Source organism: Rattus norvegicus, chromosome 1 (assembly GCF_036323735.1).
Source record: "Rattus norvegicus strain BN/NHsdMcwi chromosome 1, GRCr8, whole genome shotgun sequence".
Taxonomy (NCBI): Eukaryota; Metazoa; Chordata; class Mammalia; order Rodentia; family Muridae; genus Rattus; species Rattus norvegicus.
The window spans coordinates 177,856,471-177,872,724 of NC_086019.1; the positions used below are offsets into that span (position 1 = coordinate 177,856,471).

At 39.7% G+C, this 16,254-nt stretch overlaps 1 protein-coding gene across 3 annotated transcripts in view; it reads right to left on the reverse strand.

The window, feature by feature from the left end:
* Nucleotides 1-16,254, reverse strand: part of Copb1 (COPI coat complex subunit beta 1) — a 37,938-nt gene that overhangs the window by 17,720 nt on the left and 3,964 nt on the right. For 2 of the 3 annotated variants that reach the window (XM_008759660.3, NM_080781.2), the window contains 6 exon segments: nt 15,542-15,691; nt 11,235-11,464; nt 10,116-10,285; nt 7,656-7,770; nt 6,451-6,543; nt 1,497-1,634 (listed from right to left, as the gene is read on the reverse strand). In XM_008759660.3, the coding sequence (XP_008757882.1) occupies nt 1,497-1,634; nt 6,451-6,543; nt 7,656-7,770; nt 10,116-10,285; nt 11,235-11,464; nt 15,542-15,632 (837 nt within the window). In that variant the 5' untranslated portion in view covers nt 15,633-15,691. 3 annotated transcript variants of the gene reach the window in all.

The following is a 16,254-nucleotide window of genomic DNA, read 5'->3' on the forward strand; positions in this document are numbered from 1 at the left end:
AACTGAGCTACAGCCCTCGTGCCCTGTTACTGCGCTTACATATGATTTTTAAAGGTATAATGGTTTGTAGAATGATCAAGTTTAAAAATCAAAGAAAAGAGTAGGCAATCTAGAAAAGTTCTCAATGGTCAAAGCTGGAATAACTTGAACAAAATAATGGTAACGGTGGATTCTGCTACATAGACTAAATATTCATACTGATGTAAATGAAAAAGAAAAGAGAAAATCAGTGCTTCCTTATGTAGGAATGCCACAGTAACTGCACAATGAGGTACTATACAGTTACCTTAGAATATCTAGTAATAACTATTGCTGAGGAAATCCATCTATCGGTGTTAAAATTAGTGGAAATAAACCTGAGGAGTGACAAGAAATCTACAGTCTCAAAGTACCTTGAATATATTTTGAATATGAGAAAAATCAGAAGAGTAAAGAAATCAGGGAGACAGTACTCAGTATAGGTACACAGGTATCCTATAGTGAGAACAGTGACAACAGAAGATTGGTTTTGTGCTGTTCTTCTCCAAAATGCTTAATCTCAGCGATTATGAGAAAACGAGACAAACTCGTGTTCCAGAATCACTCATAAAGAAACTCATATTCTTCATGAAGGCATGAAAAATAACATTTACAGATTAGAGGAGACTCACACAGACAACAGAGTAGACTGTGGGATCCTAGAGTTAATCATGAAACACAAAATGGCATTAACCAAAACCTGAAGAAAAATTTGAACAAAATCTAGTTTATCTGACGATACGGTTTCAATGTTAATTTAGTTTTGATAACTATATGATAATCACACAAGGTATGAAGGATGCTGGAAGAGGAATGTATGGGAACTCTGTCCTATTTCTGTGACTTCCCTTTAAGTTAAAAATTATTTCTAAATAAAGTGTTTTAAGTATTAACAGGTAAAACAGTAAATTCAACAATTTATGCCAACCGCCTTTCTAACAACTATTCTCAGAACATGTCAGTGGTATCTGATAGTCTTGATGGACTACACTAAAGAAAAGAAACACAGTCATCATTGTGGAAGATTCCCAAGAAACTTTTTAGAAGTCATCATTATAGATTCAGTTTTTAACATAATTATGAAGAGAGATCTTAAAACATCAGTAAAATTTTCTAGAAACCAGAAATACTGTAATTCTTTCTTTCTCTCTTTTCTCCATAGGTGTGTGAAAGCAGAAAGAAAAGGCTGTATTATGTAAGAAGGTTATCTTACAAAATCTGTAGTCCTCACTGCCATGCACCTAGCCTGTAGCTTGGTGGCCAACGGTAAATATGAATGCTGCCCAGCACAAAATTGTACTTACTTAAAGCTCTGTGTGGGTGTGGGTGGGTGGGTTGAGGGGTATTGATATTTCCCCTCCTCTAATTCAGTGGCGTGGTTCTCAAGTGGGAACTTTGTAGATGTCCTATTAATGATGTCAAATGTTGGACATACCTGCGTTAAGCATCAGTAAGTCATCATACTGTCACCAAAGTACCTTTATTGCAGTTGGAGCACTTGACAGTGTCACCAGTGTCCCAGCAGCTTCGTATTTTACAGCAGGACTAGATGACTGCAGTAAGTTATAGATACAGCGAATGAAACGGGCCCTCTCTGATGGATTAGCATGACAGACCTGGAAAAGAGAACATTAGGCTTTAGCCAGTTTCAAGGACATTACACACACATAAGAGGCCACATTCCCAACCTTTCTATTTATTTTCAGGTGACTTTTTTTCTTTTCTTTCTGAGATAGGATTTCTCTGTTTAACAGCCCTAGCTGTCCTGGAACTCACTTTGTAGACCAGGCTGGCCTCAAACTCACAGAGATCCACCTGCCTCTGTCTACTGAGTGCTGGGATCAAAGGTATGCGCCACCACCACCTGGATCCAGATGGAATTTTTTAATGCATGGTGACTCTCACCTTTAATCTCAGTCTTCAGGAAGAGGTAGGCAGATCTCTGTCAAGTTCCAGACCACCTGGGGTTACATGCATAGTGAGACACTGCCTCAATAAATAATAAGTAAACTACAATATAAAAGCTAAGTATAATATTTCAAAGATATAAAAAAACACCAGCCAATGTATGAGTGAGATGTAACAAACACTGATAGTTTTAGAAAGAAATGTTGTATTTCGAATAACTGTCACAGGAGCTGGCTAGATGGCTCAAAAAGTAAAGGTCTTTGTGGAACAAGCTGGCAACATGAGTTTGAGTCTTGGAACCTATACAAAAGTAAACTCTGCAAAGTTCTCTAACCTCCATGGTTATGCCATGACACGTGCATGCACACATACCAAAATTAGAAAGCAAATTCAAGTAACTGTCATAGCTGCTTATGCACTTATCTATTTTATCATAATTTACATTTTCATTGTTTCACAAGTTTTCAGTGGGCATATAAAAGATTTGAGTATTTTGAACAAATGAAAAGAAAAATCAGGGCTGGAGAGGTGGCTCAGGGGGTTAAGAGCACTGCCTGCTCTTCCAGAGGTCCCGAGTTCAATTCCCAGCAACCACATGGTGGCTCACAACCATCTGTAATGGGATCTGATGCTCTCTTCTGGTGTGTCTGAAGACAGCTACAGTGTTCTATACATAAAATAAATATTAAAAAAAAAAGAAGAAGAAAAATCAAAGCAAGAAAAACTAGATCACATTCACCAACTATAGTAATATAAATGCCCCGATAGACTAGTACATTTTACCTAAATTCTTATTCTGAATGCCAAGCCAAAAAAGAAGACACATTGAGGGTAGCAGTGGACACCTTTAGTCCCAGAACTCAAAGAACAGGAAAGAGGATTGTGACTAGGAGAACAATCTGGATATTTATATTTGTTTTATTAGAACATGATGACAATCAGCTCTTTCAAAAGATATTGCAAACTGAAGTGCAGTCAATGTAGGAGAACAGCTGAGTCCAGGAGTTCAGGGCTAGTCTGAGTTACACAGACATGACCCTGTTCTCCAACCTCCACAAAACCCCAATGGTGAAAGTGCTGACAACAAAGTGCTGACCCTCCCCAGCTTTAACAGGACTAAGGGCGAATCCAGGCCTCAGGACCCGGGGCTGGCTCTTCCTAGTGTCCTCTGAGAACTACCTCAGGGTTTTAAGGGAATCCCTTATCTTTTGAGGGCAGAGTGCCCTAATAACTCCCTACTAGGCTTTACCTCTTATGTTCCAACACCTATATATTGACACACACTGAGATTCGAGACTTTTGAGGACACACTCAAACCCTATCCAAATCATAGCACCATATTTATAGTATTTGATTCACAGTGAGAGAGGTATGTCTCTTTTCTTCCACTAAGTCAGAAGCCGCTTAAGGGTTATTAGCTGGTCAATATTGTTATAAAACACGGACAATATCATTGGAAAAGTAGAACTGACAGATATGCTCATCATAAGGTTACCACAGGCCTAAAACAGCAATACTCACAAATGTTTCTGAAGCATGATAGGGTACTTTCCATTTTGCTTCACTTTTAAATTATTATGTATCTGTGTCTATAACATGGGAGCAAAGGGTTGTGAAAACATGTGGTAGTTGGATGGTATCTCAGCTTTCCTCTCTCCTTCCTCCTATGTGGGTTGTGGGGACAAAACTCAGGATACCAGGCTTATGCCCCAAGCACCTTTGCCCACTGATTTACCTTACTGGTTCCATCTAATCACTCTTTAAAAATTAAACACATAAAGTTTATTAATTTTTAGGTTTTCAAAACTGTTTAATGTATAATAAAAAAATTTAGAGGTAAGGGGGGGTTTTACATTTTATTCTAAAGCCTTATTCATAATCCACCTGATGACTGGGCAATACACAATGATTTGTTTGAGCTATGCTGACAAATTATTTCTTATAGAGGTTTAAAAAGAATAGAAACAAGTACTTGGGAAACACAATAAAAGTATTAAAGAAAAAATGGTTTAAGAAGGCATAAATTAAGATATTTAATAATATCCCTATTATTAAAACATTATTACTGGAGTTAGTGAGATGACTAAGTGGGTTAAGACACTTGCCATGAAGCCTGATAATCTGAGTTCTATCTATCCCTGAGACCCACACAGTGGAAGGAGAAGTGACCCTCAAAAGTTCTCCCAAGGCTCACAATAAATATATAAAATATCAAGTTAGAAAATTATCATAGCAATTGAGGAATAGTCTTGAGTAAGACTATTTACTTTTGTCTTAAATTGCCGATTTACATGTCAAAAATTATCATTCTTAAGAAATTTTTATTTTTCTTTCATGTTATATCCCAACTGTACCTTCCCCTCCCTCCCACTTCCCCTCTCCCCAACATGCACCTCTTCCAGCTCCCTTAGAGAACAGCAGGCCTCCCAGGGACATCAACCATGCATGGCATAACAAGCTACAATAGACTAGGGACACACATCACACCAAGCTGGACAATGACACCCAGTAGGAGGAGAAGGCTCTCAGAAACAGGCAAGAGTCAGAAATAGCCCTCACTCCCACTGTTAGGAATCCCCACACACCAAGCTACTCAGCCATAACACATATGCACAGGACCTAGGTCTGACCCTACGGGCTCCCTGCTCCCAGTCAGTTGAGTCTGTGGAACTGTGGGCTGTATGTTCTTGCACTGTCCTGACTCACTGGTCCCTCAGATCCTTCCTCTCCCTCCTTCACAGGGCTCCCAAAGCTCCCTCTAATAGTCTGGCTGCAGGACTCAGCATCTGTTCCCATCAGTTGCTCAATAGTCTCTCTGGTGACAATTATGGTAGGCTCCAGTTCTACAACACTCTGCAGGCAGCACACATTGTAGGTCAAAGGTTTAGTGGTTGGGGTGAAGCCCAACCCCTCCATTTGAGGCTTTGCTTGGTAACAGAAGATGGCTGGTTCAGGCTCCACGCCCACCATTACTAGGAGCTTTTGCTAGTTAATCTGATAGACTCCATGGAATTTCCATTGCACTAGGTTTCTACCTTTCCCTGAAATGTCCCCCAAATCCAGTGGTTTCTCCCAGTGTTTTCTCCCTACTTCCCACCTGCATCCATCTTGTTCCCAACCCGACCTGCCCCCCAGTCCATCAGAGAAATCTATTCTATTTCCCCTTCCCAAGGAGATTCTTGCAACCTCCCTATATCCCTCTTTGTTCTTTAGCCTCTCTGGGTTTATGGATTGTAGCATGGTTATCCTCTACATTACAGTTAATATAACTTTTAAGTGACTCCACACCTTGTTTGTGTTCTGGGGTCTGAGTTACCTCCCTCAGGATGATTTTTTTCTAGTTTCATCCATTTGCCTGCACATCTCATGATGTGATAGTTTCTAACAGCTGAGTAATAGTCCACTGTATTAAAATGTGTTTTTTCCCCCTTTTTTAATCTATTCTTTGGTTAAGGGACACGTAGGTTGTTTTCAGTTTCTAGCTATTATGAAAAAGCTGCTATGAACATAGTCGGGTAAGTGTCCTTGCAGTAGAACGGACTGTTCCTTGAGTATATGCCCAGGAGTGTTATATAGCTGGGTCTTGAGGTAGAACAATTCCCAATTTTCTGAGAAATCACTACATTGACTTCCAAAGTGGCTGTACAAGTTTATAATCCTACTAGCAGTGGAGGACGTTTCCTCTGCTCCCCATCCTCCCCATCATAAGCTGTTACTTGTATATTTGATCTTAGCCATTCTGACAGGGGTAAGGTAGACTCTTAGAGTTGGTTTGGTTTGCATTTCCCTAATGGCTAAGGATGATATGATGAACATTTCTTTAAGTACTTCTTGGCCATTTGAGATCCTCTGTTGAGAATTCTGTTTAGATCTGTACCCTCACCCCTTCTGACTGGATTATTTGGTTTGTTTATTCTACTTCCCTGAGTTCTTTATGTATTTTGGATATTAGTCCTTGTTAGATGTGGAATTGGTGAAGTTTTTGATTGTCCTTTGCCTTATAGAAACTTTTCAGTTTCATGCGTTCCCACTTATTAACTGCTGATCTTAGGGCCTGAACCATTGGTGTTCCTGAACCATTCTGTTCAGGAAGCTGTCTCCTGTGCCAACACATTCAAGGTTATCCCTACTTTCTCTTCTATCAGGATCAGTGTATGTGGTTTTGTGCTGAGGTTTTCTCTCTGTATGGACTTAAGGTTTGTGCAGGATGAAAGATACGGACCTATTTGCATTCTCTACATGCAGACATCCACTTAGACCAGTACCACTTGTTGAAGATGTTTCTTTTCCTTCACTGTATATTTCTGCTTTCTTTATCAAAAATAAGGTATCCATAGGTGTGTGGATTTATGTCTGGATCTTTGATTTATTGATCAACATATCTGTTTTATGCCAAAACCACTTGGTATTTATTACTAGAGCTCTTACTACAGCTTGAAGTCAGGGATGGAGATACCTCTAGTTCTTTATTGTAAAGGACTGGTTTAGCTATCTTGGTTTTTTTGTATAAATTATCATTCTTACCTTATAAATTAGTTCAACAATAACCAACTGTAGAATGTCTCCAAATGTCTGAACTTGATCAATACATGTACTTAAATAATCCAAAGCTCGATCCTAAAAATATAAGAGTATATTTAAGCAGATTCCTCATTTGGTGTAATGAATTAATACAACACACATACACACACACACACACACAAAACTAATGAAGAAACTGAGGCAAAAAAAGAATTGAAGGAAAAAAGTGAAAGAAATTAAGGAAGAAGCTAAACAAATGTATGTCAGGAAATCAAAATATTTCTTAGACTTGGGCACATATTTGTAGTATGATTTTTTTTTAACTGGCAAGCCAAGGGAGAAAGTCCTAAGTCCTATATTATTCAGAATATTCATGTAGTTGAAATAAAGCAGCTATCTCAGCATGTTACTTCTAAATCCGGTGTGTGGTATACGCCTGTAACCCCAGCACCTGAGAAGCAGAGGCACAAGGATCACTGCAAATCTGAGGCCAACCTAATCTCCATAGCAAGTTCTAAGTCAGCAGGGCTACATAGGGAGATTCTGACTCAAAACCCCCAGATGAAAAAAGACTATAACTATGTCTTTTTTAAAATGAGATTTATTTACTTATTTATAAGTACACTGTAGTTGTCTTCAGATGCACTGGAAGAGGGCATTAGATCCCATTACAGATGGTTGTGAGCCACCATGTGATTGCTGGGAATTGAACTCAGGACCTCTGGAAGAGCAGTCAGTGCTCTTAACTGCTGAGCCATCTCTCCAGCCCTAACTGTATTTCTATTACTGAGACGTACAAGAAAAATATCCTAGGTATCCTCATGATCTCTTCAGTAAAAACATCAATACTTTTAATATTTCAAGACAAGGTTTCTCTGTGTGGCCTTGGCTAATCTGAACATTACTCTATAGACCTCACCATAGGTACTCCAAATCAACCTACTAATTAAAAACATGTCATCTGCTGTGGCTAGGCTTAATGGCACACACCTTTTATCCTAGCAAGTGGGAGGCGAAGGTAAATGGATTTCTGTAAGCCCAAGGCCAGCCTCATCTACACAGCGAGTTCTATGACAGCCAGAGCTACATAGTAAGATCCTGTCCCAAAACAAAACAAAACAAAGAAAACCCAAAATAAAGAAAACATGCTGAGGACCTAGTTTTAATTTTAGTTTAACTATAGTAAGGAAGTATTTTAGGAGCTTTACCTGATCTGCATGAATGAGCATCATAAATGCATTTCTTTTGCAGCTTGCATCCTTCTCGTTTACCAGAAAATCATGTATCAGCTCAGGAGCATCAGGTATAAGATTTTCAAAATTTCTTTAAACAAAACAGGTAACATCCATATTAAATAAATATCCTCTTTCCCATTTCTGTTACTTTCTAGACATTTCCAACATTAAAACTTAAACTGTATAATCTAAAACTTTTGTTTTTTGGAATTGTACATCAATTAGAAGTAGGAGAAGAAACCACAGGTTCAAGCTTCATCTATTAAGTTACCAGTGTCAGTATTACAACCTTTCTTAAGACCTATACAGGGAACAGTCTGTTTCCATTATCTGTATAGCGTATTTACTAACAACACTTTTAGAAACTTAAAGGTATTTATAGTACATAGAATGATAAATATTAGTATAAAGAATGATATACAGGAGCAGGAAAAAAAATTCAGTGATTAAGAGCACTGGCTGCTCTTCCAGAGAACATGGATTCTCCTCTCAGCACCCACATGGTGGCTCACAACTGCTATAACTCCACTTGTAATGTGGCATTAGCACTTAAGTAGTAAACATACATACATGTAGGCCGAACACCCAAAATACATAAAACGATAATTTAAAGAAGGGATATATAATAAAATATGTATTAGAATCTGTTATCATAGTTCCAAAAATTCTTAATTGCATCATACGGCCAAGTCACTGTTCAAATTTCCAATTGTCTTATAACTGTTTCCATTTTTTGTATGTGCTTTAAAGTTCTAAAATATATTTAGTGCCTATGGTAACATTCAAGAATTCAATACATTATCAGCAAAATATTACCTCTGTCAACATATAACATTAAAATAAATAAAACTGTGTTCCAGCCAAGTAACATATCAAAGAACAAAGATGCTTATAAAAATACTTCAGGGGGTGAAGAGATGTATTAGCTGGTAAAGCACTCACAGACCTACGTTCTAGTCCTAGAATGTACGTTAAAAAAGGGAGGTGGAGGGGACAAAGAGATGGCTCAGCAGTTAAGAGCACTGGCTGCTCTTTGAGAGGTCCCGAGTTCAATTCCCAGTAACTACATGGTGGCTCACAAGCATCTGTAATGAGATCTGATCCCCTTTCCTGGCATCCATGAAGACAGAACACTCATATATAAGACAAATAAATAAATCTTAATAATAAAAAAAGCCAAGCTGGTGCCATGGTACATGCCTTTAATTCTATCACTCGGGCGGCGGAGGCTTGTGGATGTCTGGTGTAACCCCAGAGCTGAGATGGTGAAGACAAAAAGACACCTGGACTCTCTGGTCAGCCAGCCTAGATACTTGGTGAGTTCCTTGACAGTGAGACCTCATGTCAAAGTTAAAGGACGATGGTGCCCGAGGAACAATAGTTACTGTTCTCTGGCCTGAACATACATGAACTCTCATATAAACATGTACATGCACACACATGCATGGACACAAAAATAACGCATATCCTAGTTAAAGTGGCAGTGCCAGGAATCCAACCCAGGACCACGCTCACACATTCTAGGCTACTGAGCTCTTATCTACTTCTAAATGGACTGAGAGCCCTGACTGTAACAATGTAGTGATCTAGCCTCCTTTGAACTTTACAATTGTTTTAAAGGTCAATAGCTTCAGCTTTATTACTTTAACGATGGTCCTGAAGCCCTGTTCCTACTGAACAAACACCCACTGAGCCATGTCATCAACCCTTTTCTGCATAGAGACTCTTTAAGTTACTCAGACTGGACTCAAACCCATCAACCTCCTGACTCAGTTTCCCTAGAAACGGGACTTAGAGGACACAACACTGGTCCAGGCACATTTTCAACTGTTATAATAACAAGAATCAGTTAAGAATCACAGCTTTCTTTCACTAAAAGCACCTTCTTCAAAGCCTCAAAAAAACCCCACTGTTCAAAAGGAGAATTTTAAACGAAGTAAAGAATGCAATGGCTCTAGCAAGTGAGTAAATGAACTAATGAGCTGCAGGTTATGGTCTTAAACTAGAAAGCATACGATAATCTTTTTTTTTTTTTAAAGATTTATTTATTATATATAAGTACACTGTCTCTGTCTTCAGACACACCAGAAGAGGGCATCGGATCTCATTACAGGTGGTTGTGAGCCACCATGTGGTTGCTGGGAATTGAACTCAGGACTTCAGGAAGAGCAGTCAGTGCTCTTAACCACTGAGCCATCTCTCCAGCCCAGCATACTGTGCCATTCAAGCTGACTGGTGACATGCAGAAACTAGGGCTACTGATGCCAGGTCTTTTTGACTCCTCCATGGTAACAATTTAAAGATAGTAAGAGAAAAAAATACTGTATTGATTAGTAAAACATCTACAAGTACAAACATTCTATAACCAACCGCACTAGAACCTCTAATAAAGCTCTGAAAACTGAACTAAAGCAGAGGTGTATCCTTCCTCACCTGTAGATGGTGTAGATGGCCAAAACAGCGTTTCTCCTAACATAGCTGTGACGATGTTCCAAACAAGCACGGATAGCAGGCATCAGAGGTTCCAGCAATTCTGCTTCCTTCAATTTGCAAAGGAAACGAAGAGTAGATCCACGAATAAACTCATTAGGATGCTGGAGATCCTAAAATAAAAGATACAGCAAGAAATGCTGAGTTTCAGCTTTAAAAATCCTTACTTACTTGTCTGTGTTAAGTGTGTGTATACTCGCACACACTGTGGAGGTCAAAGGACAACTTGCAGAAATTAGTGGGTCCTGGGAGTCAAACTCACTTTACCTGCTGAGTCATCTCGCAGGCTTAAGTTTTAACTTTTTATAAAAATCAAGTTTTAAATGTAACACTTTCTAATTTGAAAACATTAAAGTTGGATTTAGAAAAAAGACCTTCTGCATATTCCAGATGGCTGTGGCCTTCTTTACAGAATTTTTGAAGAAAAGACATTGTTTCTAGAATTGCCTTGCTTACAATCCCTTTTAAAATGGCATTGCTTGCCACAATGAAAACATTTAGCATTTTGGCTTTTCTTTTCTTTTCTTTTTTTTTTTTTTGGTTCTTTTTTTCGGAGCTGGGGACCGAACCCAGGGCCTTGCGCTTCCTAGGTAAGCGCTCTACCACTGAGCTAAATCCCCAGCCCCCATTGTCTTTTAATAACTCATAAAGTATACAGAAAATGTTAAAAAAGGCAACAAAATTTTTAAACAGTAAATTTTACAAGCATATTCAATCTTTTAATATTATGGTAAGACATTGTCATCTACAAAGTTTACTCTGAGATTTATGCAGTAGACGCCAGGAAAAGCAAAACCAAATAAAAATCTACCCCAAAATCCTCCAAAAATTATTTGATAATATATTAGGTTTTTATGTCGGGTAACATTAACAGCTAGCTCCAGCCTCAGGCAGTCTAAGCCTAAAGGCCATAGGCTGAACACATTTTTGAGTTTACAATTTCAATAATAAATATTTGTAATTTTCATTTCATCAAACATTTAATTTTGAAAACTAATAGTATCCATTACAACAATTTTATAATTACAAATAAACAAAGCAAACAGTTATGGTTTGGTTTACCTTTCTGTATGCATCACACACAAGAATCATTTCATGTAAGAGCCTCCCATCTGGAGTTGTTTTCGGAACAATTTCCCAGAAGACCAGAAGCAACTTTTTGATGGTGTGATCCTGAAGAGGCAGCACGAAACGAATGATCGTCATCAGGAGTCCAGGAAGCTTTTCCCCATTCAGAATCATAATGATCACTTTCTTCAAAGCTTCAGTCTTTGACTTCACATCGCCTTTCTCTGATTCAATAATTAAAAACAAAACAAAACAAGCAAACAAACAAAAAAACAATTATTTCAAAACTAAGTTCTTTAGATAATTTAAAAAACTATGAGGGGTTGGGGATTTAGCTCAGCGGTAGAGCACTTGCCTAGCAAGCGCAAGGCCCTGGGTTCGGTCCCCAGCTCCGAAAAAAAAGAAAAGAAAGAAAAAAAAAAAAAAACTATGAAAACAAAGTAAATTTATTATCAGCGGTGGTAACAAGGTTACAAATCCAAACAATGTGCTTGTGACTCTATTTTATTTCTGAATCCCAGATACGTTATATATGATCTAAAAGTACTGGATTAGACCCCTGGTCCCTAACCAACTGAGTGAATGCAGAGTCCCTGAGCCTACACCACATGGTAGCAGACACCCAGTATCTTAGCACATGAGGAGTTAGAACAGGTCAATCTTCAGTTCAAGGCCAGCTCTAGGCAGGGCTCTACAGTAAGAGTGGTCCTCAGCCCCTACTCTAAAGTCATACAGCACAACCTCTTCCTTCTTAGCACTGTGTACTGAACTCAGAGCCTCCTGAGTGCTTGGCAAGGGCCATCTATTTAACAAGGCCCATAGCCCTTATCATTTAACCAGGACAGGGACCTAAGCTGCCGAGACACAATTTAAAAATGTGACCTACTGTTTCAGCCCTCTGAGCAGTTGGAACTAAAAGTACGTATCACTAAGAATGGCCCGAATATACTTTAAAGGAGCAGAACATGTGTTTACAAACTTCAAAACATATGTCTGTTTCTTTTGCAAAAATGTTTCAAAATGAAAATATAAACATGTAGGAATATTCATGCTTAATTCAATATTAACTTCAATTGTTTATATCAACTTATTTTTTTTTTCTTTTTTTCGGAGCTGGGGACCGAACCCAGGGCCTTGCGCTTGCTAGGCAAGCGCTCTACCACTGAGCTAAATCCCCAACCCCTCAACTTATTACCTACAGAAAATTGCCAGCTATATTTAAATATCATACATTAAACTAAGTGAGGAATTATAATATTTTGAAGAACAAGTAAAAAATGATTTTATTTCTTTAGCTTTATTTATCTGGGCTATTATTCTATTTCTGTAAACCAATACTACAAGTCTAAAGGGAAAATTTTTCCTTTTTCATAAGACAAAAGGTCTACTAAAGACATTCTCAAAAGTTCTAGAAGGGAGGCTGGAGATCAATGGTTTAGTGGTTAAGGGCTCTTAAAGAAGTCCTGAGCTCAGTTCCTAACACCCAGGTAAGGCAGCCCACACCACCAATAATTCCAGCTCCAGGGGATTAGATATATGCTCTTCTTACATGAGAGGACCCACACTAATGTGCCCATATCCACATACACACACATAACTTACAAAAAAAAATTTAGCAAAACTCTCAAAAAATTAAGCACTTTTAACTATAAGTGAAGTGAAATATAAATGAGTCTCAAACTATCAATATTTACTTGGATTTTAGCTGTCTTTTTAAAATTTAGCGACTGTTGTATTTACGTGTATATGAGCATGGGCACATACGCTATAGCATGCACACGGAGGTCAACTTTCAGGCCAAGTTTCTCTTGCATCATGTGTTCCAGAGATTTAACTAGGTTGTCAGGCTTGGGTGGCATAGATTTCCACTTTCTGAGCCATCTTCCTGGATTAATTCCAGCTCCTTCTTTAAAAATTATTTTAGACTTTGTGTATATTGGGGTTTCTCCCAGAATGTATGTCTGTGGATCATACGCATGTAGTGCTCTTTGAGAACAGAAGAGGGCACTATATCCACTGGAACCAGAATTACAGTTTGTAAGCAGCCTTGTAGATGGCAGGGACTAAACTCTGGACTTCTGGAAAACCAGCTTGTGCTCTTAATTGCTAGCCATCACTCCAGCCCCTAATTCTAGCTTCTTTTTTTTTTTAAGATTTATTTACTTATATGAGTACATTGTAGCTGTCTTCAGACACACCAGAAGAGGGCATCAGATCCCATTATAGATGGTTGTGAGCCTGGGAATTGAACTCAGGACCTCTGGAAGAGCAGTCAGTGCTCTTAACCACTGAGCCATCTCTCCAGCCCCTAATCCTAGCTTCTTAAACTGTGAGTCACAACTCAATCTGGGGTAGCACAACTGAACGTAGAATTTGCCATCAGTGAGGTTTCTAAACAAACACACACACACACACACACACACACACACACACACACACACACACCCCACACAATTCAAAATCATTTATTGAATCCAGCATTTCTGGTAGCATTTGCCTGTGATGCACTGTATGAGCGTGCTCTTCAATGTGGCCTTAGTTTGGAGCACATGACATGTTTACATTACACTCCACACGCCCTTCTAAGACATAACACCCAATAGTGTTGTTTTCAGCTCAGATTCCAAAGTACTGTATGTTATGAGCTGCAATGCTTTTACTATATTCACAAGATTTTTTGGTTTAATTAAGTGAAGTAGAGTTTTAATGTTTTCCTATGGTCATTTCTAAGTTTAAGTATCAAATTTTAGTCTGTGATTGAATTGTACTACCATAATGTATGATTTAAAAAGTGTTCTTTCCATGGGGCATACTGGAAATCTTTAATTCCAGCACTTAGGAGGCTGCTGGATCTCTGAGTTTAAGGCTAGCCTGGTCTACAAGGTGAGTTCCAGAAGAGACAGGGCTGTTACACAGAGAAACCCTGACTCAAAAAAAAAAAATTGTTGTCTGGAAGGGCTGGAGAGATGGTTCAGTAAGTAAAGTGCTGGCCACATAAGCAATGAGGATCTGAGTTCAATCTCTAGCACCCATGTAAAAGTCACACGCAGCACATGCCTAGACCCTTAGCACCGGGGAGGTGGAAACATGAGGATCACTAGGACTTGCTGGCCAGCCAGCCTAGCTAAATTAGCAAGCTTCAGGGTCAGTGAGAGATCCTGTGTCTAATAATGGGAAGGGAACCTCTGAGAATGCTCAGCAGGTAAAAGGCACTTAGTTCAATGCCTAAAACCCACCTGGGGGAGAGGGCTGGCACCTAAGTCCTCTGATTGCTACACTAGTGCTCTGCGTATTTGTCTCCCCACTTCCACTATATAAACAGTGAAGAATAAGCCTGGGAACTGGAAACAGCTTAGTGGCTAACAGCACATAATGCTCTTGCAGAGAACCCACATCAGGTGGCTCACAATTGCCTGTAACTCCAGGTCCAGGAGGAATCTACTACACCTCTGGCCTTTCCGGGCATTCACATACACAAGCACCTCCCCATATATATAAAAATAAATCTTATAAAAAAATCAAAAGTCTAAAAAAACAAGGTGGAATGTGACTGAGGAATGTACCTAAGGTTTACCTCTGGCCTTCACATGCAAGTACACGCAATATGCATATATGACTAGCACATTTTGGTACACACACACACACAATTATTAAGAAGCATCCTCAGGTGAAAAGGGGTTAGGGTAGAAAAAATTTAAGAAGTATTAACTTACATCATCATAGAAGTTGAAAGTAAAAGGTGATTAGTGACCTGTACCTGTAATCTCGGCCTTTGGGAGGCTGAGTTAAGAGAACTGATAGAAGTTTGAGGCTGCCCTGGCCTGTTAGTGAGTTCCAGGCCAGCCTGGGGAAAGAGTAAGGCCTTATTCAGGAAGGAAAAAGAAAACAGAAAAGAAAAAAAGAATTGTGCTTCTCAGAGCTGGGGGAGAGAGCAAGAAAGGAAGGAAGGAAGGAAGGAAGGAAGGAAGGAAGGAAGGAAGGAAGGAAGGCAGGCAGGCAGGCAGGCAGGCTGATCAATGGCTACCGAGTATAAGATAAAAAGTTGTGGTCTGATATTGTGGACTACAGTGAACAACTGTATCCTACACATTTAAAAAAATCTCGACAAAAAGACGTGAAATGTTTTCACTATGAAGAAAAGATTTGAGATAATTATATTCGACAGGATTTACATATTACACAATATAGACATGAATTTAAAACATCACATTAATTTTTATATTTTATAATTTTATGTCCAATTTTTATATTTTTAACCTATCAATTAAAACAATTCCTATCTGAGTTAAGAAACTATTTACCCAGGTCATTTTTTAAGCTGATTTCAGAAGGGGGTTCTGAGTCCATTGGCACGTTAATTAACGTATAGCACACGTTCTCAGCTGCGGTCATGGTTCCTGTTTATAACCAACTCAAAACAAGATGAAAAGGACGAAAGGTGCCAGGTAAATCTACAAAAAGGAATACAAGTATCATTAGAAAAAAAGAGACAAATTGGGCAAATCAGTTCTGATCTTTATACTGCCTGAAGTTCTTTCCCTGTGGTTCTGAGGATGTCGATCTATAGAGCTCTCCCAATCTCCTCCCTCCATGAACTCTAGTGACAATCACTCAGTCCCCGTACCCGTCCACTCCCCGACCCAGGGTGTGGAAAGCTGTGGAGTCGAGGTCCACACCACAGTGACAACTCGGAGCACCACGTCACGGGGCCGCGATTGCCAACATAACACAGTCGTATCTGTTCGAGGAGGGCGGCCAGCAAGCGAAGACGCTGCAGAATCTTGGGACTCCTCCGCCGTGGCGGGTTCCCCGTGGGTGCGCCCCGGCCGCCCCTCCTTGGCCTCCGTCCACGCAGGGCCAGGCCTTAGGCGGCGCAGACCCGGGTCCCACGGCCCCCGGGGCCGCGGCCCAGCTCCCCGCCCCCACTGCCCGTCGCCGCGGCCTAGTCAAGCGCCCGGCATCTCCCCATTCGGCGGCTCACCGACCCCGCGAGACCGCCACAACCCCGTGGGCT